General features: G+C 41.6%; 3 protein-coding genes across 3 annotated transcripts in view; 1 reads left to right on the top strand and 2 right to left on the bottom strand.

Moving 5' to 3' along the window:
* Positions 1 to 11,132, top strand: part of LOC308157355 (collagen alpha-1(XXVII) chain B-like) — a gene marked incomplete at both ends in the record, with an annotated part of 60,833 nt that extends 49,701 nt beyond the window's left edge. The window contains 28 exon segments of the mRNA XM_080530902.1: positions 77 to 130; positions 579 to 632; positions 882 to 935; positions 2,196 to 2,303; positions 2,742 to 2,795; positions 3,048 to 3,155; positions 3,284 to 3,337; positions 3,570 to 3,623; positions 4,365 to 4,421; positions 4,541 to 4,594; positions 4,803 to 4,856; positions 4,973 to 5,026; positions 5,261 to 5,314; positions 5,469 to 5,576; positions 5,687 to 5,794; positions 5,999 to 6,106; positions 6,646 to 6,699; positions 7,527 to 7,589; positions 7,782 to 7,835; positions 7,950 to 7,985; positions 8,582 to 8,599; positions 8,739 to 8,774; positions 8,904 to 8,930; positions 9,021 to 9,086; positions 9,504 to 9,672; positions 9,990 to 10,099; positions 10,415 to 10,633; positions 10,986 to 11,132. Coding sequence (XP_080387028.1) covers positions 77 to 130; positions 579 to 632; positions 882 to 935; positions 2,196 to 2,303; positions 2,742 to 2,795; positions 3,048 to 3,155; positions 3,284 to 3,337; positions 3,570 to 3,623; positions 4,365 to 4,421; positions 4,541 to 4,594; positions 4,803 to 4,856; positions 4,973 to 5,026; positions 5,261 to 5,314; positions 5,469 to 5,576; positions 5,687 to 5,794; positions 5,999 to 6,106; positions 6,646 to 6,699; positions 7,527 to 7,589; positions 7,782 to 7,835; positions 7,950 to 7,985; positions 8,582 to 8,599; positions 8,739 to 8,774; positions 8,904 to 8,930; positions 9,021 to 9,086; positions 9,504 to 9,672; positions 9,990 to 10,099; positions 10,415 to 10,633; positions 10,986 to 11,132 — 2,136 coding nt within the window.
* Positions 11,133 to 13,121: 1,989 nt separating this feature from the next.
* LOC308157649 (3-oxoacyl-[acyl-carrier-protein] reductase FabG) lies at positions 13,122 to 17,100 on the bottom strand. The gene is made up of 8 exons (XM_080531250.1): positions 16,996 to 17,100; positions 15,963 to 16,133; positions 15,418 to 15,596; positions 15,066 to 15,159; positions 14,903 to 14,972; positions 14,740 to 14,776; positions 14,344 to 14,407; positions 13,122 to 13,637 (listed from the first exon to the last, which is right to left on the bottom strand). The coding sequence occupies exons 1-8, from the start codon at positions 17,017 to 17,019 to the stop codon at positions 13,479 to 13,481; spliced, it is 798 nt and encodes a 265-aa protein (XP_080387376.1). The 5' UTR covers positions 17,020 to 17,100; the 3' UTR covers positions 13,122 to 13,478.
* A 268-nt stretch (positions 17,101 to 17,368) lies between these two features.
* ppil3 (peptidylprolyl isomerase (cyclophilin)-like 3) lies at positions 17,369 to 19,907 on the bottom strand. Its single transcript, XM_080531168.1, has 6 exons — positions 19,873 to 19,907; positions 19,553 to 19,627; positions 18,769 to 18,862; positions 18,543 to 18,610; positions 18,313 to 18,431; positions 17,369 to 18,158 (listed from the first exon to the last, which is right to left on the bottom strand). The coding sequence occupies exons 1-6, from the start codon at positions 19,873 to 19,875 to the stop codon at positions 18,032 to 18,034; spliced, it is 486 nt and encodes a 161-aa protein (XP_080387294.1). The 5' UTR covers positions 19,876 to 19,907; the 3' UTR covers positions 17,369 to 18,031.
* Positions 19,908 to 20,243: the final 336 nt, after the last annotated feature.

Below are 20,243 nucleotides of genomic sequence, written 5' to 3' on the forward strand. Positions count from 1 at the left end.
GCTCTGGTGTGAATGAGGGGATAAACAACTCCAGTTGTTTTCAGCACTGTTGTTAATGGTTATTTGTCTCTGACAGGGTCCCCTTGGAAAGGTTGGGGAATTGGGATTGCCGGGTGAAAAAGGAGAGAATGTAAGAGATCAATATCACATTTTTCTTTCACTCAATAAGAACTGATATCGCATATACAGAGATGACTTATAAGTCGGAAGATAGTTCATGTATTCAACAATTTAATCAAGGGTCTCTAATCAAGGGTCTCTTTGTTTGACATTTCACTTTGAATGTCAGACTCACATACTATATATCATGCGTAGACTAGTCTCCCCTGCAGATATGCGAGTCTGTCATTAAAAGTGAAATGTTGAGACACCCTTGATTAAATTGAGACCCTTGATTAAATTGTACATAAACTTGTGTGTTTGTTACCATGCCTCATTCTATTCCAATGAGCCTGTCCTCCGATTTCTACCTCCACCAGCCTCCACTGGTGTAGGCCTATATGTACAGCTGTAGGCTATAGAATGTGTTGAAATGGTAAACATCCTTGTTTTTAGTCTGCTATTGTCCTGTGTGACAGGGCGCCCCCGGACTTCCTGGAAGCGTCGGGGAGCCAGGCTTGATTGGCCAAAGGGTAGGTATCCCAGAGATCACTTGTACATCTGTTGGTGATAATTGATTGGCGGTTGTTGTGGTGACTTTAGAGATTGTAGAGATTACAGGGACAGTCTCCCTAGAGTACCTTAGGGCTCAGTGCCTACCTCAAGAGCACACTAGTGGTGGTGTTCCCAGGTGGGACTAGAACTCATGACCTTCTGATCACCAGCCCAACTCACTATCCCCCTAGGCCACCACTACCCCACTAAAACCTTCTTCTCTTCAGGGTGAGATTGGGATCGATGGTGAGGCTGGACAAGGTGGACCTGATGGCCCCAAGGTGAGAGTGAAATATTCTGCCAATATTCACTATGCACTTGATCTGAGACATACAGGTGCAACTCAAAGAATTTGAATATCGTGCAAAAGTTCATTTATTTCAGTAATTCAACTTAAAGGGTTAAACTTAGATATTATATAGACTCATTACATGCAAAGCGAGATATTTAAAGCCTTTATTTGTTATAAATTTGATGATTATGGCTTACAGCTTATGAAAACCCCAAATTAAATATCTCTGTTTTATATTACATGAAATCAATAAGAAAAGGATTTTAAATACAGAAATGTCAGCCCTCTGAAAAGTATAATCATGCATATGTACAATGCAATGAGTCTATATAATATTTAAGTTTAACCCTTTAAGTTGAATTACTGAAATGAATGGACTTTTACACGATATTCACATTTTTTGAGTTGCACCTGTACTGTTTGAACTATACTCAAATGTGTGTTAAAATCTGTCACAGATATGCATGTCATGATTGGGCGCAAACCGAGCACAGACTACTCGTAGATAACTTTGACACTTTCAAACAGCTATTCACAATAGATTGTACAGAGCAATTGTAACCATTGTAAGCTCTGTTTAAAAGTTCCCAATGGAATTCATACAGTATGGATGAATAAGACACAGATATATTCTTTCGCTGGTGTCGGAGAGAAGTGTGGCATTGTTGATTCTGGCTGTGGTACAGCTGGACGTGCATTTTGTTGATGCTGAGTGAAAATAGACAGCTGGACTATTCTGAGCTCTCCAATCTGGCAGGCGCAGAGAGCGAAGTACAGTTCTAAATACAGAGAAGCGCACGGAGGATTCTTCCTGGTCTATTGAGCCAGCTACGTTGGCTGTTAGACGGATGGGTTGCAGATCTGCAAACAGCTTTGGCATAGGGAGCTAAGACAGTTCCTAACACAGTTTGAGGATTAACGAACTGTACTATAGTAGGAGTAAACCTGTGTATCCATGTCGACATTCTGTTCGATACCGAGGAGGCGGGTGGAGGTTGAAATCGGAGGACGTAGAATAGAATGATGAATACTATCAAACTTGTGTGTTTGATACCGTTACTCATTTTATTTCCATGCATTACAATGAGTCCGTCCTCCGATATTTGCCACACCCTGGTTGAATACTTAATTCTTCTGTTTGTCAGGATAATCCGTTTGCTCTGGGGTATCTATATGCCTTCTTTTATCTAGTTTATTTGATTTGACAAGCTGATGTCTGGGTACATCTATCCTGTGGTTGTCTCTTTAGGGTGAGAAGGGGGACATGGGGCTGGAGGGGGGAAAAGGAGAGAGGGGGCAAATGGGACTGAAAGGAACGGAAGGCGCCCCCGGACCTCCTGGCCTACTGGGCGTGAGGGTGAGTGTCCACATCCGACCTGCAACTACCTGACATGCATGTAAGGGCTAGGGTTGAAATGAAAACAATCAACGCAGCTGAGCGATGTTCACGCCTGGTCCTCTGGCTGTTTTACGATGTAAGAGCTACACCTACAGAAGAGAATATGCTGTACACTATTTGACTCATTACTGCTGTGTTTTGCTTTAATTCAAGAGAGTTACATTATTATCACTGAATACACTGACAAATGTAGGATTCTGGCTGTTGTCCACCACCACCACAGTGTTGATTATTCTCCTATAACCGCACCCCTCATCGTTGATTATCCCTTAGATAGATAGGCTGTTGTCCTCACTTTGGTCGATGATTAGATGGTCCTGATAGTGGAGGTCATGTTTTCTACACTTAAAAGCGTACTTGTTTGTTGACTTACGCTGCCAATATATTTTCCTCCAGGGTCAAGAGGGTAAATCTGGCAAATTTGGCGAAAGAGGAAAGCCAGGAGAGAAGGTGTGTATCTCTCAGGCATATTCATTGGCTGTTGTTTCACCCTAACTGTCTACACAGGCGAATAAAGTTAAATGGCCGTCTGTGATTGTTAACAAATGTCTCCCCCAGCCACTACACTGGAAGTGCTTAGCACATTGACTTTCCTACAGCGTATGAGTTTACACAGTGAAACAGTGAAACAACCGCTCAGTGACTCTAAAAGGCAAGCTCTCTTACTTGTTGCATGCTTGCCACACGATGACACCTCTCCAGGGCAGCAAGGGTCATATGGGTCATCTAGGAGAGACTGGGCCAATCGGTGAGCAGGGAGAGGCGGGCTTCGTTGGGCCGAAGGGAGCAAGAGGAACCATTGGACCAGTGGTAAGGCTCTATTGAATAATGTCGGAGGTTTGGCTGTGATGTGTAGGTTGCCTTGTGTTGTGGGTGATGGGCTTATCATAGGCCGGTTGGTACAGTAATAATAGACTGACCATGTCATGTGTTCCAAGGGCGCCCCGGGGAAGATGGGCCAGGAAGGAGACCCAGGAATAACAGGATATGATGTAAGAGCTACACCTACAGAAGAGAATATGCTGTACACTATTTGACTCATTGCTGCTGTGTTTGCTTTAATTCAAGAGAGTTACATTATTATCACTGAATACACTGACACAAGTCAAATGTAGGATTCTGCCTTAATGAGTCATTTGATGCTGGATACAACATTGATTGGCTATGAGAGGTGTTGTCGTCCTTGTGCTAGTGCGTGATGAAGGATCCTCTTCTGTACTGTAGGGTCATCAAGGACCTCAGGGCCCACTGGGACCTCCTGGACCAAAAGGTGAAAAGGTACCAGTTCCCACAATCCTCCTGTGCCTAATAGCTCGCTCTATTGTAACTGGTTTGTTACAACCACTACACATTATTTACCCTCGTTCCTGTCATGACAAATGGCTATGTCATCAAATTGCCTGTGTTTTCCTCTATTATAGTTGTTTTAAGAAATAATTTAATATATTTGATAACTGGCGTGCACCAATATACATAATATATCTCAGCAAATGTTTGTTTCTAATCTTCTATGATTTACGGCATTTCCTGTTTCATTCTGTTTGAGTTTGGAAAGGCTTTCAAGCGTAGATAATTTGCCACAGACTTGACAGCCTTGACATACTTGCTTTGATTATTTGATCAACTGTTCCATTGGTAAACAGGCAATAGTTCATGTTTACTAATAAACTTGTACTGACAACCTTGCTTACTCTATAATGAGATCAATACCCTATCCACTACTCATAAATATGTTGTTATTTAATGCAAGCTCCACTGTTTCCTTCTCAGTCTCTCTCAGCACATGCACCACACATGCCCCAATGAAAGACTACACGAATCCCACATCATCATTATTGGCTCCTGCAAAGTCACTGAAACATTTACTGCAACGTGGTCGTTGTTTATTGAGATGGAGAGCAAAACTCACACCTGATTTGTATTACTCCATTGTTTTGTTCTGGAAAGGTCAAAACCATGAATCCCATTCATTTCAATTCGCACAATCTGTGTCTCTTCTGTCTTATCTATCTCCTACAGGGTGAACAAGGGGAAGACAGCAAGGTTGAAGGCCCCGCTGGTCCTCAAGGTGACAGAGTGAGTTCCTCACATGTGCTCTTCCATCTCATCCTGCGCTGATGTCGTGTTGGTGTGGTCTTGGTATGATCTTGGTGTGACCTGCTTCATTGTGACGTGTGATTATGATGTGACCCCAGGGTCCTGCTGGAGACGGGGGAGACAGAGGAGAAGCAGGTGACCCAGGCTACATTGTGAGTGGAACGTTGTTTGTCATAATTGAGATTATGTCATATGTCATGATCTTTTATCAAGGGCAGGAGCTACAGGATGCTTTGCAGTGACAATAATCACTATGGTAGTCAAGTTAGGGTTACGAACAACAATGCAGGCAACAATATTGTTTTGTGAATACACCTCGCGTCATGCACGGAAAATGTTAACAATGGGATTCTTTATCAGGGCCAGCCAGGTGTAGACGGAGCAAGAGGCAAAGCTGGGTCGACTGGACTTCCTGTAAGTAAGCAGTTGTGTTTAGGAGTTGACTCTTGTTTACATACAAGTAGAAAAATGACCAAAATGTCCACCTGTTATTAAAATACAAGGATTATCATAATCTATTTATATTTTAGGGACTTCCTGGACCAAGCGGGCAACAAGGACCAAAAGGATCCAAAGGTGATCAAGTAAGGACAAATGATCACGACTATAGTGTCCTGTGTCATTTCTTCATTACACTTCTCTGAACCAATATGATATACATATACAGTACCAATATGGCTTTGATACCACTGTAATCCATATGAAGGTATGACGATGATGATGATGATGATGATGATGATGATGATGATGATGATAACCCGTTGTTCTGTTACGATGACATCATGTGTGAACTCTGGGCTGTTGACTCTCTAAACCAGGGTCAGAAAGGAAAACGAGGGTTAGGCGGCGAAGCTGGGACCAAAGGACCACCAGTGAGTAGAGAACGCCTGGTCTTTGTCAGTAAACTAAGTTTAAAATCTGTCAACAACTGCTAGCTTCGACAACACTTACATAAGCAACATGTACTTACTTGCGTTGTATAAGATGGCAGGCAGTGATGCATCAATTCATGTGGCTCTTTCACAGGGTCCGGAGGGTCCTCTTGGGCCGAGGGGAGTGGTGGGCAAAGAGGGTCACGAAGGTCCCTCCGGAATGGACGGACATCCTGGGAAAGACGGGGACAAAGGAGTCAAGGTGTGGAGGGGTCCTCTTGATCAGTGCATGACTGAAACGAGCTATGGCTGTGGTTGTTCCTGCTTTAGGGACACCTCAGTCATCTCCATCTCGTTGTGTCCACTTGTCAGGGGGAGCAAGGAGAGGACGGAGAGTTTGGTGTCTTTGGCAAAGCCGGTCTGGCTGGTAAAACAGGGTATCCGGGGTTTCCCGGGGCTCAGGGTTTCTTCGGACCCAAGGTGAGAGAACCGACTGCCGCACAGAATATACTGCTGTTAACCCCCACCATGTTAACTACAGAAGTGTATTTTTTTGTAGGAAACCCAACCAGTAAATTGACTCACCACTTTACAACTGACCATGATAACATCCCATTCTAAATATACCTTCTCTTCACTGTGCTGGTTCCTGAACTAGTGTTGGTCAATGTGTGTTTCTGACAGGGCGAGAGGGGTCTCCCAGGCCAGACTGGACCACCGGGGAAGAGAGGCTTCTTTGGTGGGATGGGGTTGCCAGGGAAACAGGGTGACCAGGGTGCCAAAGGACAGCCTGTGAGTACCATCATCATACTATACGTAAAATACAACTCATCACCATGCCATCTTCTTCTACTCTCATGATTATGACGGAGTATAATATAAGTATACTGCAATACACTTTTAGCAAAAAACGGTTCTTTAATTGTGTCCCTGAGGAGGAACCCTTTGAAGAGCCTGTTTGTACTCCATATAGAACCCTCTTTGGTACCAACTAGTTCCTTTTTTTTGCTAAGCTACTGTGTCATCGTGCCATTGTTTGTAAAAATGTAAGTAGAACTCAATGGCTATCTGGTGGCCCTTTAAAGTGAATAGGATAGCAGTGGTGAGGTAGTGGTGGTCTAGTGGATAGTGAGTTGGGCTTGTGATCGGAAGGTTGTGAGTTCAAATCCCGCCTGAAACCATACCGTGCCCTTGAGTAAGGCACTTAGCCCTCAGTTACTCCAGGGGGAATGTCCCTGTAATTCGTAATTGTAAATCGCTTTAGATTAAAAGCGTCTGCTAAATTGCTAAATTAAATTATTAAAATTGGTGATGTTCTGTCCTCTCCTCAGGGTGACACAGGCGCACCAGGGTTCCCCGGGATTCTCGGGATGTTTGGACCACAGGTACGCTTCCTTCCATCCCTTTTCATCCAGCACCGATGTCATCATGTGATCTAAAAGCGTTAAAGTGAACTGTCTATAAAAGTTTCCCCACAAGGATGAAGTTCTAAGCCCCCGAGCCCTGGGCCAAAAATATGGTTCCGATCAAACGACGCCAAAGGGCATTAACTATTTCAGTGGTAAATCAGAAGATCGGTGAAAGATGAATACGATGCTTGAAAGGAATTTATTGCGTCCAATGCGTTTGTTAGCGTTTATTGTCTTTGCCCTGAAGGGGATAAATCTGTAAAAAGACTTCCAAATTGACTACGGTACATGGCAACTCTTACGCGCCCCACTGCGTAATGTCGCTTAACACACACGTCTTTGGTGATGTTCCTCTACAGGTGATAGCCAGCTGTGTAAATAATGACCATACAGGCTTTACTGAACCTTGAGGCTGTGATTTAGAGCCCTGTGACTGCCAGTGCTCTACTTGGATATTTTCCTACAGCATCTCAATTTGATATACAGTAACAGTCTCGCCTCAGAGGACTGCGGGGCAGATGAACATTCATTGGCTGCGTGTTAAAGTGAAGATTGCCCAACTCAGGAAATGCACAATGGAGCAATGCAGATGTCATTGATTCCTCATCAAGACCAAATTAACTCCCAATTCTATGAATAAAACACAACTTTCAGTCACTTGCAGGACTCATGACGTGATGCCACCTTGCACTCATCCTGTACCAAACCCTTGCTGTTAGATGAAGCAGTGTTTCACATAGTGGATTGTGTGCATTAGTCTGTGCATTAGTGTGCATTATCAATACATTCATGTATCTTTCTAGGGACCTATAGGAGATCTGGGTCCAGCTGGGATACAAGGACCAAAAGGACCACATGGCTTGATGGTAAGGGGAGCGTGGAATGACTACAAGAGGATGTACATGTTATACTGTAATCTTGACCCTATGAAACAGCCTCATCTTATTTGCCTATCACTAATGATGTGTGTGTATGTGTGTGTGTGTGTGTGTGTGTGTGTGTGTGTGTGTGTGTGTGTGTGTGCGCGTGCGTGTGTGTGTATGCCTCCCTCTCTCAAGGGGAAAGAGGGTGCCATTGGCCCTGTCGGGATCATCGGCCCCAGTGGTAATACAGTATGTACCTCATATCTCATGTACCCCACATCTGCCAAAGAACATGTTATCCCTCTATCTTCTTGGCAGTGATGAAGTGATTCCACTTCTCTTTTATCTCCTTCTCTCCATCAGGGACCCCAAGGTGACAAGGGGACTCGAGGGGAGACGGTGCGTGTCCTTATTTTGATAAGTCCGTTCTCTTACAGTGGGCACCACATGGTGCCACTGCCTAGCATGGAGTACACACTGCCTAGTATGGAGTACACACTACTAAGCACAGATGCATCTCCATTGTCTAAAGACCGTTTCATGTTCCTCTTCAGATTTTTTTGTTGTTGATTATAATCAACTTTATTGTCATTGCAGAGTACCAACGAAATGCAGTTTAGCATCTAAACAGTGCAAATAGTGATCTAAAAAACATGATAAGAACATGACAATGATAGTGATAGGTACAGTATGCCATGTACAGTAGTTTAGAGGTACCGGTATATACAAGTATAAGCTATGTACCGTTACGGTAGTTTATGTGTACAGCTTGTGCTCTTTATTTGTAATTCTCCACACAGTGACACACCAGGACAGTAGACACCATCTGAGACCGATTTTGAATTGTTGTTGTTGCCATTAGGAGCTTACATGAAGAGAACCAGACTGCACTATTCTGTGTAACAGTTGCATTTTCTCTGTCAAGTGTATATAAATGGCCATATTGCTCCATTTTCATTTAACATATTCTCATATTTTTTTGTTTCCGTTAACAGGGGGTACAAGGACCGAGAGTATGTACATCTTTCCTGTGCGCTAGAACAGTGACTTAATATGTATCTCCAAATAGAAATTATTAAATATTCAGTAGCAGCATTGGCCAGTAAATTAATAATAACTCGTTTTCACTGTTTTTCCTCTGTATTATTGCAGGGTCCTCCTGGTCCTCGTGGATCACCTGGACCCCCAGTAAGTCTTTTCTGTTATTTCTATCAAAATATCCTCTCACTCCTTTTCTGTGTTTGCTCTTTTAAGTGTTATTACTGTACATACAAACCATGTAATTAAAACATTGTCCTCCTTTGTCTTGTTTACTAGGGCCTTCCTGGTTCTCCTCTGTCATTTGTAAGTTACCGTTTAACTGGACTCATAACTTAAGGGAGAGAGGAAGTTTCAGGGGGGTCATGCTGTGTCCCTTTGCATCTTCTCTTGTAGAAAAAGGAGGCTCTTAGTACTGCTTTTCAACTCATCATAGATTCCCATGCTGCACTGAGGTCAGAGGTGAGTTCTCTGTCGGTAATCAATCCCAGTGTTTCCTGGCTGAACTGATAACGCCTGCCAGAACATCAATGATCCCTCTGTGTGTGATTCATAGAAAGACTAATGGTTTTAAATGTGTATTTACCTGTCACTCCTTAATATAACAAATTACACACAAAAAGCTTAATGAAACAACACTGAAGACTGCATTTGAGACAAAAAAAAAAACTGTCATAAACAATAAAATAACAATATCAGCCACAAATCAGCCTGTTGTATGCCTTATACTATTCAGCATATCATGTCATATCTGTGTAACTCATCAGGGCCTTTAGCATAATATCCATGTCACTCTTACGGACAGTAGTGGCAGTTTATTTCCCATCGTTACAAACAGGGAGTAGAGTGTGACCATTGTCTCTTTCCCATCCAATCCAGAGTTACCAGGATATGGAGCTGCCCATGCTGGACCAGGGCACAGAGATCTTTAAGACCCTCCACTACCTCAGCTCTCTGATCCAGAGCCTGAAGAATCCTCTAGGAACCCACGACAACCCCGCCCGCATCTGCCGAGACTTCCAGGACTGTGAACAGAGGATGAACGACGGTGAGCAACAACCACAGTGGCAACCTGAGACACAGAAAACACTTGTTCCACAGGGAAACATTTATTAGGATTCAGTCATTTGGTTAGGCTACAAATGGTTAATAAACCAATCAATCAGTCAATCAATCAATCACATTTTGATAAACAACAAGGTTTGTAAAACAACAACACAGGTAAAGAAGAGATATCCCCTACAGGTGCCCCCCCCCACTCACTTAACTGTCAATTTGTGTCCAATCTCATGATAGAACTGTATCCACTTAGTGTCCACTGTATCCCAACTCCTATTTCACTCAGTCTGATTTGCTTGTACACAGGCACTTACTGGATTGACCCAAACCTAGGCTGCTCTGCTGACACCATTGAGGTGACATGCAACTTCACCAGTGGAGGCCAGACCTGCCTGAAACCCGTCACAGTCTCCAAGGTCATCCTCACCTTCCTTTCACATCATATCTTTATTTGAGTGATTTTCAAGAGTTTTTTTATTTAATTTTTTCATATCATCACCAGTTGATGATGTACATTTATTATATACAGCAGTTACAATATCATAGCAGAAGTCCGTTTTTTTTTTTTTACCATAGTTGAAAGAGTAGCATTTTATCATCACCGTCTATTCAAATTCAGTCAATGGCAAGCAAAATAAAACTCTGAATGATTAAATAAGCATCCACAACAATGAATGAAACGTATCGTGCTGCGTAAAATGTGTGACAGTTGTTCCTGATTCCTGCTGCAGCTGGAGATGGGAGTGGGCCGTATCCAGATGAACTTCCTCCACCTCCTGAGCTCTGACGCGGTCCAACACATCACCGTCCACTGCCTCAACGCTCCCGTGTGGGCTGCAGGCCCCTCCCTGAGGCCGACCTCCAAGGCTGTGCGCTTCAAGGCCTGGAGTGGAGAAATGATCGAGGCAGGAGATCTCCTAGAGCCCCACGTACTGAGGGATGACTGCTGGGTACATTCACTTGTTAAGCTGGTTGAAATGTTTTTTTGTGATATGCTGTGAGATGTACGGTATCTGTGGGTTCTAACTCTATTCCTCAAGTATCACACCGACAATTGACGGATAAACCAAGACAATTTGCGTTTTTTTATTGGCATGTTGCATGTTAGCTAGGATTCTTCTGAACTCAATAAACTCAGTGTTGATTGTTCAACAATATTTAAAACCTGTGTGGCATGAAGGTATCCTAAAATGCATATCTGCACTTGATAATAGGGGGTGCTACGCTAACTTGCACACAGTGAGTATAAGAATAGACTACACTACTCTCATAATCATAACATTATGTCACCATTTATTTCAGATCAAAGATGGCCGCTGGCATCAGACCCATTTCGTCTTCCAGAGCCAAGACCCCAACTTACTCCCCATAGTGGATGTGTACAGCTTGCCTGCTACAGAGCCTGGCTCACACCACCACCTGGAGGTCGGACCTGTGTGCTTCTTGTAGAGGCCTGTTTGAGTCCTGAATACGCCTCCTCATAGGAGTGACTAACAGGGGGATGGGGACGGTCATTCCCTGTCCCTGCATACTGAGGCTCATCAGGAGACATAGGCCCCCCGTACTCCTCCAGCATATGCTCGGACTGCAGAAACAGGAAGGGGGGCGCTAGAGAGGGACGGACCAGGAGAACTGCAGAGATACTGGAACGTCTCGCACTACGGTTCCGCCTGAGGAGTAGAGGAGAAGCTTGGGCTGTTGTCAGGAACTTTTTTGCTGTCGCACAAGCCCTGGATGCCTGCGTGAGAGGAAACATGACAGTCTTTAGACTGATCACTCATGGGAGTTTTAACTTATTCCTTTTCAAGATTTGATTTACACCAAATTTCACGAACTATCAACACGTGGAAAGTAATTGGGGGATTGATCGTCAATGTATTTGCCTATGCAGTACTTCTTATCATTGTAAAGTCATACATACATACATGTATTATTTGTACATGTACAGTATATATACTGTATATCGTAACATAAGGTGCAATAGACATATCTGGGTATGCAGTCTTTCCAAGCGATTCAGGTTTACATTGAGATCTCCACATTTGATATAGGCTATCATAACATTCAGGTGTAGTGAGCTCAGCATATGCACACAGATGTGCTGTCTTCGTTTTCTCCCGACTAGTCTGGCAATGAAGTCTCCTCCGTCTGCTTGTGCTGAAAAAGCCTGTCTGTCTAAGAAGAACTGTCATGCTCACATACACACACACACACACACACACACACGTTTTGTATGTATGGTTCCCCCCAGTAACGTGAGGCAAATGGTGCTAGAGAGAGGATCCAGAAGAGTGTGTCAGTCAGATAATCTGTCTACCTCCCATCCCTCACATAGCTACATGGTGCTTGGGTTGGTCAACTAGAAAGAACTGAGGTGGTGATACTTGGTGCTACAATGATTGACTGACTCCTGTGGTAGGTTGTGATGTTGTCTTACTCTATCCAGACAAACTATATCTAATGGCCTTTTCTACTTTAAAGGGAACGTCTTATACAGTATGAATGGTAAACAAGGAACTATCAGAGAATACACCTTTCAAGCTAGCAAAACCGCTATTTCACTGCATCGTTATTGTACTACCCCCTTTGTATGAGTCAGAAGTCATTATTGAAAATGTAGGTATTATTTTTTCATTTGTTGAAAATGTAAATGTGTATAATTATGCGAGCTTTGTTGTATACAATGGATCCCATTATGCTAATTTATGTTATTTAAATGTCCTTGGATTTTTTTTGCAACTACACACATTTCTGTAACTTTTTAAACCAAACATCCACTTCACATCCGTGATTCCGCAGAGCGTTATTTTCTTTTTCTTTTTACATTTTGTGTACATTTGGGGCTCCAAAGATTTTGTTTTATATTTGTTTTTATAATCAGAACTGTACTGTATATGGACCATTTCCAATGCTCTTACACTTAACTCGTGAATGTTGACAATGTTTGTGAATGCTCTGTTCTGGTGGTCATCAGTCTCACCAACCTATAAGCTCAGAATACTGTACCTCTACGCTCCACAGCCCAAAGTGCCTTCCATTACTACATACAGACATTCTACACATAAAGCATCCCATGAGTCAACTTACAATTATTTACATTATTGTACAGGGAAAGCAGTAGAATTCCATCATCATCATCATCATCATGTGAATTTGCCTCAGATCATTTGTCAGCTCAGTATTACATTTTACTGCTTCTAGTTTTCAATACTTTTCCAAGACTCATTTTCTTGCATCAACATTCAGGTGTTCAATAAATATTTGAAACCCATGTCGATCTGCATATTTCCATTGCTTCTCTCTCGCACATACAAAGTACTCATCAAACCAGTTTGCGGTATAGCGAGCAGCAATGACACCTTGAGATGAAGGTCATTCTTCTATAAAACATCTCTAATGAATTATTCAGTTGCACACCCAAAGGTTTTTATTCAAGTAATTATAATTACGTAAAATAGCACGTGCATTACTGAATATGAAAGGTCTTCACTTTTGAAAAATGTGTGTGTGTAGGCAGCAGACGTAATTGAGCTTTTCCTTCTACTTCACATCCTCACCACATGAGGCCACTCTTGCCACACTCAAAGCCCAACCTCCTCTCCAAGCCTCCGGTCATGGAGTACTGTATATCATGGAACTAATATTGTCACGACTAATCTCCAGTTTTTAGCTGAACCCAGGATCAGTGCATACTCTCAATTTGATCATACTGTGGCTGCATGTATTAGCGGATACACAAATGACGCAAATAAAGACGTTTCAGGTAATGTACTGTATTACAGCCACACAGACACATCATCTTGGACACATGGCGTGGCGACCGCCATCCACGGGCAGGTTGACCCCGGTGATGAAGGTGGCAGCGTCTGACGCCAGGAAGGCAATGGCATGGGCTACCTCTTCCACCTCCCCTGGTCTGCCCAGGGCATGAGTCTGCTTACACTTCTCCAGGAACTGGTGGAGAGGGGGGGGAGAGAGAGCACATATAAGCCTGGAATAACAACAACTCAAACCTGGCCTAAGTGCAAGTGAATTTACTGAGTAAAGTATTTGTTATTGTTTTCAGCTAATCGCAAGGGGGAGGGGGGGATGCTGTGGGAGATTGACGCTAAGTAAAGTCAATGGCTATGCGCCGTCTGTTTTCGGTGGCCTCTCCATTGGCCTTAATGATAATCAGGGTTTCTAGTCAACTAGAAAGAACCTGGGGTGCTGAGACTTGGTGCTACGATGATTGACACACTCCTGTGGTAGGTTGTGATGTTGTCTTACTCTACACAGACTGATAGGCTAGGTGGAAACTACCATCACGCTTAAACCAATCCAAATCCTTTCAGATCTACACATGTCTAGGGTTCAAAGGTTCAGAGTAGTGACAGGCTTGATTCACACAGGGCCTCAACAATGTTAGAAACAATGTACATATACAACAAAACGTCCCAAATGCTCAAACAAAATGCACCCTAACTAACTGAATTGCAGAAAATAAAAAATAGAAAATAAATACATGTACAATATTAAATTAAACAATAAAACAGTAGTAGGCAGCGCAAAATAGTTATGTGCACAAAGGTTATTGTGAACAATCATTCAATCATTGACACTGCCATATTCCCATACCCATATTCGACATGGTCTTGAATAATGTGATGGTGTGCTGTACCTGCGCATACTGCTCGTCATTCAGCCCTGCTCTCTTGTGGACATCTGTTATGATCACGCCAGGACTGAGGAGGAAAGACAGCAAAGTCATACACAGAAAAACACTATTCTTCACACACGACTTTGTGATAACTGATCACATGATCAGAGACAATATTTAAAGAGCCGAGTTATGCAACACTCCACCATGTTTTAACAATATAATGCTATGGCTATGAGAGTATCACTTGTTGGTCATTGTGAAATTGTATTTCATGTTGTTGTAAACTTCAGGCGGGGGAGCAGTGTAGTTGCATCCAGTTACGGCAAACTTCATGTATTACCATTTTTCATTAAACTATGTTAAATCAACATAAGTGTCCTGATTGAACTACAGGAAAACATAGACCAGACATACCAAACCGAGTTCACTCGCACTTTCTTTGGCGCCAGCTCTGGAAGCAGTCATATGAAAGAGAGGAAACCGTCATTTTAAACAGAGAAAGCAATTATATGAATGCATACAGCGTATGCATATACAGAGTATACAAAGTCTATGAGAGAGAAAAAAGATCACTTACCGAGTGCTATGCATCGTGTGAATTGGTCAATGGCAGATTTGGACATGCAATAGGCGAGGACACCTGGGAACTACAACAAAGAAGAATGGCTTGTAAATCAGGAACCACAATACACCATGTTTGAGGTACTCACACGTATACAGAATGAACGGTTGATACTCACAGATCGCTGGCCGTTTACACTGGATACGTTAACGATGGAACCCTTGGTCTTGATAAGGTGGGGCACACAGAGTTGCGTTAGATGGTAAACTGATCTGGAAAACATTGTTAAAAAATATAATTTAAGATGATATTTATCTAGTCAGCAGATCAAGTATATTCACCCACATGACATAAAGTACATTGTGTTGACTTGAAAAGGATAAAATTAAGTTGAGGCAGATCATTCAAGGAAATGGGTAGATCATTCAAGGAAATGGGTAGATCATTCAAGGAAATGGTCTTCACTGAATTGTAATTCTAGATATCATTAAAAAAAAATAAAAAATCATATCCTTCAGTCCATGTCGTACCTGACGTTGACGTTCATGACCTTGTCATATTGCGCCAGGTCACCTGTCTCGATGCTGCCCATTGCTAGGATACCAGCACTGTTGACCAGGACGTCCAGCCTGCCGAAGTGAGCGATAGTTTTCTCTACTGTCGTCTTCACGGTGTTCTCGTTCGTCAGGTCCCCTGGAACAAGCAACGGCTGGACAGCAGAGGGAACGTGTCATTCAGCGTCTCATATGTTACACTGATTCTCAGTTTGATGAGGTTAGCTTGTAATGAGACCAAGTTAAATTGAAATAAAAAAAAATTTAATAGTGAATTCAATCTGGGACAATGGATAATGTGGGACCTAAGCTCCGGTTCTTTTCTGTGACTTCGCCCCTATGAAGCGATGTGGATTTCAGTCTCAAGACATCCATGCCAAACCTATAGTAAAAAATCCTGTTGACTAGATTTGATTAGAACAGGAAATAAACACAGGTGACCCACATTACCCAATGTCCCAGATTACCCGAATTCACCCATAGGCCTATCTGATATGACAATAACACATTCTCTATGCTACCTCAGCCGCCCCAGATTCGACACATTGTTTGGCTATGCTGGTAAGGTGCTCCACGTCACGGCCGTTCAGAGCCAGCAGAGCTCCCAGCTTAGCGAACATGATGCTCGTCCCGGCCCCAATTCCCGAGCTGGCACCGGTGATAAGAGCCACTTTGCCTTTCAAAGAGGAAACCTGAAAAGAGAATCAACACAGATTGAAAATATGACCCAGCGGCAACCCTGTTACACAATCAATGTCAGTTGATGCTACAAGACATTAGGTTGGGAGGTTGGGAGCTACCAACAATGTGGCATTTTCAGGGCTTCTTCAAATCATTAATGAATGAATCGTGATGAGTAATGATGAGTGATACATTTAGAGGCTAGAACAAAAGACACTCATTATCGCCCCCTATCTGTGGTGCTGGTGATGTGGCGCTGTAATATGCTTATTCATTTATTTCTCATGATTTCATATATATTCATGATTTCAGTATCAACATTAATTTGAATGAATTGAGGTGTCCATATACACTGCTCACGTACAAAACAACGTCTCCTGGAGTCCAGACAACGTTTACCACATAGGGCAAGACATGACCCATCATGACATTTTCACGTGGGGGATTACAAAGCGCTTTTTTGTCTGGTGGAGACCTATTGTTATGGTAGGTGACGCAATGGAGGATGATAGACTTCTCTTATTTGCTTGCTACCTCAACTTGGTCTCCTAATTGCAGACTTCTGTACGTTACAACAGATAATAGATGTGGTTCATAAACTTCATTTGGGATTAGTGCATATTAATACCTCAAAGTCTCGATCAGCTGTTCGCTACATGCTGTCTAGCTAATCGCGCATGTGCAGCATTTTTTTCAACCAATCAGAGTTCAGGAATAGTGGGAAGTTCACGATCATGGTCACCCATGCTGAAGGTAAAATGATCGGCGTGATTCCATACATTACATTTACGTTGACATGTTTGACATATGTGAGCTTCTATGGCAGCCCTGGCCAACGCATTTATCTAATAAGCAGTATAAAAACATTCTCACCTTAAAAGCGTCGTCCGTTGCCATAATGTCTATTAAACCTCTTAAAAATACTTTATGAACTGTGAGATCTGACCAATCCAACCGGGCTCGTGGCTGTTCTGTCTGTCGACGTATTTACGCGTCTATGAACGTCATCGAAGAGACGAAATGTAGTTCCCTTTAACAAAGATGGTCGGTCCTGCCAACACTATACGAAACGTTTTATTTTATTTTTAAACAAATATCAAAGAAAGAACATTAACTTAATGTCTCTCAATAACCTAGTTAGCCTTTGCTCATGTTACAATGGGAAACACACAATTACTTACAAAATATTTATTTGTACACATATCAAATACAAAACCATACAATCAATGTATACTCGTGGGAAATGATCCAAAAAGAGAAAGCATTGAACACACATTAATTGAGGAAATACAAACCAATTCCACTGATTAAATTAAATAAAAGCCATTCTGTCTGGAATTACAAAACATTTGGATGTGGTGGGGATAATTTAGGATTAGTTTAACCTAAATTGGCACATACTTATTTATTAAAATAACTGATTACGTATGTGACTGTATACAGTACAGGCCAAAAGTTTGGACACACCTTCTCATTCAATGTGTTTCCTTTATTTTAATGACTATTTACATTGTAGATTCTCACTGAAGGCATCAAAACTATGAATGAACACAAAGTAATTATGTATTTAACAATAAAGTGTGAAATAACTCTAAATATGTCTTATATTTTAGATTCCTCAAAGTAGCCACCCTTTGCTTTTTTGTTGTTAATAAAATATATTTTTGTTGTTGTTAATAAAATATATAATAATAATATTAAATATATAATAACATATTATTATTAACACATATTCTATTAAATATTATTATTACATATTTTATTAACAACAAAAAAGCAAAGGGTGGCGAAGAGAATCTACAATGTACCAAATAGTCATGAAAATAAAGGAAACGCATTGAATGAGAAGGTGTGTCCAAACTTTTGGCCTGTACTGTACATGTGGATATGCATGAGTGTTTAGTCTAGCCTAGCCTGCAAATGGGTTGGCATGGAGCGTCACTTCCTTTATACGGGTCTCAGTCAGGGGGCGGAACGTCTTCTCGTTGACAGGGAGTTTCTCCAGTTCATCCAGTGTTTCCAATCCATCTATTATCCTAAATGTCAACAGAGCATTAGGTTAGTTCACAGCAATAAACAACAGTGTTTTCATGTGTGCATTTAGAGATTTAAAGCGAATAACAGATTGGCGACATAGAACCAACATCAATCACTTCTTTGACCACAATTAGGTGGTAGACATATACATACTTTCCAAATACTGTGTACTTCATGTCCAGGTGGGGCTGTTTGGCATAGGTGAAAAAAAACTGGGAGGCGTTGGTGTTGGGGCCATTGTTCGCCATAGAAACTACACCTCGAACATTATGCTGCAGAAAAGAGATGAGACCACAGGAAACAAACAGGTGATGAAACAAACATTATAACTTCTTATGTAATTAACTCACTGTCCCATAGAAGTACCCCATAGAAGTACTCACCTTTAGGTGCTCACTGAATTCATCGTCAAATTTCCGCCCCCAAATACTGGTTCCTCCTTTCCCAGTGCCTGGATGGAAGTAGAGAAATAAACTAAATCATTTCTTTTTCAAATCAGCGGTCTGAGACGTTTGGGGTGTGATACTGACAATTCATCAGACACGTACCTATATGAAATGTACTCTATGTTAGAACACAAAGTTTCAATATTGACATTGCGGAAGCTACCTGTAGGGTCTCCAGTCTGAACCATGAACCCTTTGATGTTCCTGTGGAAGATGCTTCCGTTGTAAAAGCCGCTGGCACAAAGGGCAAGGAAATTCTGTCGATGTACAAGAAGTGTTAGTGCAAGGCATTAACTCAAGTAAATCCATGTACATGTATGAGTTGTTCTTTGATAAAGGTAATTGAAATCAGTAGGTTGGGAATGGCTTTTTTTCTGCCAGCTCACTACCACATCTGATCAAACTAGGCTACTACTACTAATGTTTTATGATTATTGATCTGTTGAATCAAGTACGGTAGTGCTTGGAAAGAACAACAGTCTCAGATGAACAATGATAATGATATTTGATGGCAGCTACTAGATTGTAATCAAGTGTAATACTGAAACACAACTGTGAACATTTCAAACCTGCAAACTGCGACACTTTAAATGAATGTGCAATAATACTATGTGCAATAAGATAGGAAACGTTAGGATATGTATAGCATAGCATAGAGTACAGCACAGTGTTGTATTTGTATAGTATAGTATAGTGGATAGTGTACATAGCCTTTATTTATGTAAACCAGCTCTTTTCCCTTCTTGTTTTAGTATTTTTTTTCCTAGCACCAGGGGAGCCCCCCCTCCTAAATGTCGTTGTATGGTACCTGTACTATATCAATGACAATAAAGACCATTAATTCATTCATTCATTCATTCATTCATTCATTCATTCATTCATAAGACTGCTTCGTACATAAATACTTGTTATGATATGAGACGCTTTGTTGTCTTGGTGTTACTCACCTCACATGATCTTGGGGAACGTTCACAGAATAGCTCGATCTTTAGATCCCCAAGGTCCGTGTGCAGAGTCACTGCCTACATAAATATGAAGTATTAGGTCTGATAATCACACAAAAAAGCCACGTACTGTATTCAATAATAATACATTTCTACCTACATAGCAACGTTAGCAGCCGGCTAGCTGCTGAACTATACCAATGGCTCAACATCAACCAATTATGACTATATGGATCATCTCCATTACCATGTATATATTCAACGATGTTTATGTTAGTCTAATAACAATGAAACTATCAATAACTTTAGAAAAGAGGGTTTACCATGATGCTGATTCGAATAGGCGCTTGATGATCAGATGGTGTGTCAGGGAAATACATCCGAGTAGAAAAGTATACTAGAGTAATGTGTTCCGGGGCTACTTATCTGACCTACTATACTAAAGTCTACTGTCGGACACTGACATACATAAACATCACTATTATGAAAACATAGTTATTTGTAGACTCATATTAAACTGTCTACTGTGAAATATTATATATTTGTTTGGTTAGCTGATATCAACATCAAATAAAATAAAAATCCGAAAACATAACATCAAACGAGACGTATTTGTGCATAATCAAGTTTATTATTGTATTATTTCACGAATGCATGGTAGGTATTGAAAGAGTCAATTTCCTCTTTTTAATAG

This window comes from Nansenia antarctica, assembly GCF_963989245.1.
Source record: "Nansenia antarctica genome assembly, chromosome: 5".
NCBI lineage: Eukaryota > Metazoa > Chordata > Actinopteri > Argentiniformes > Microstomatidae > Nansenia > Nansenia antarctica.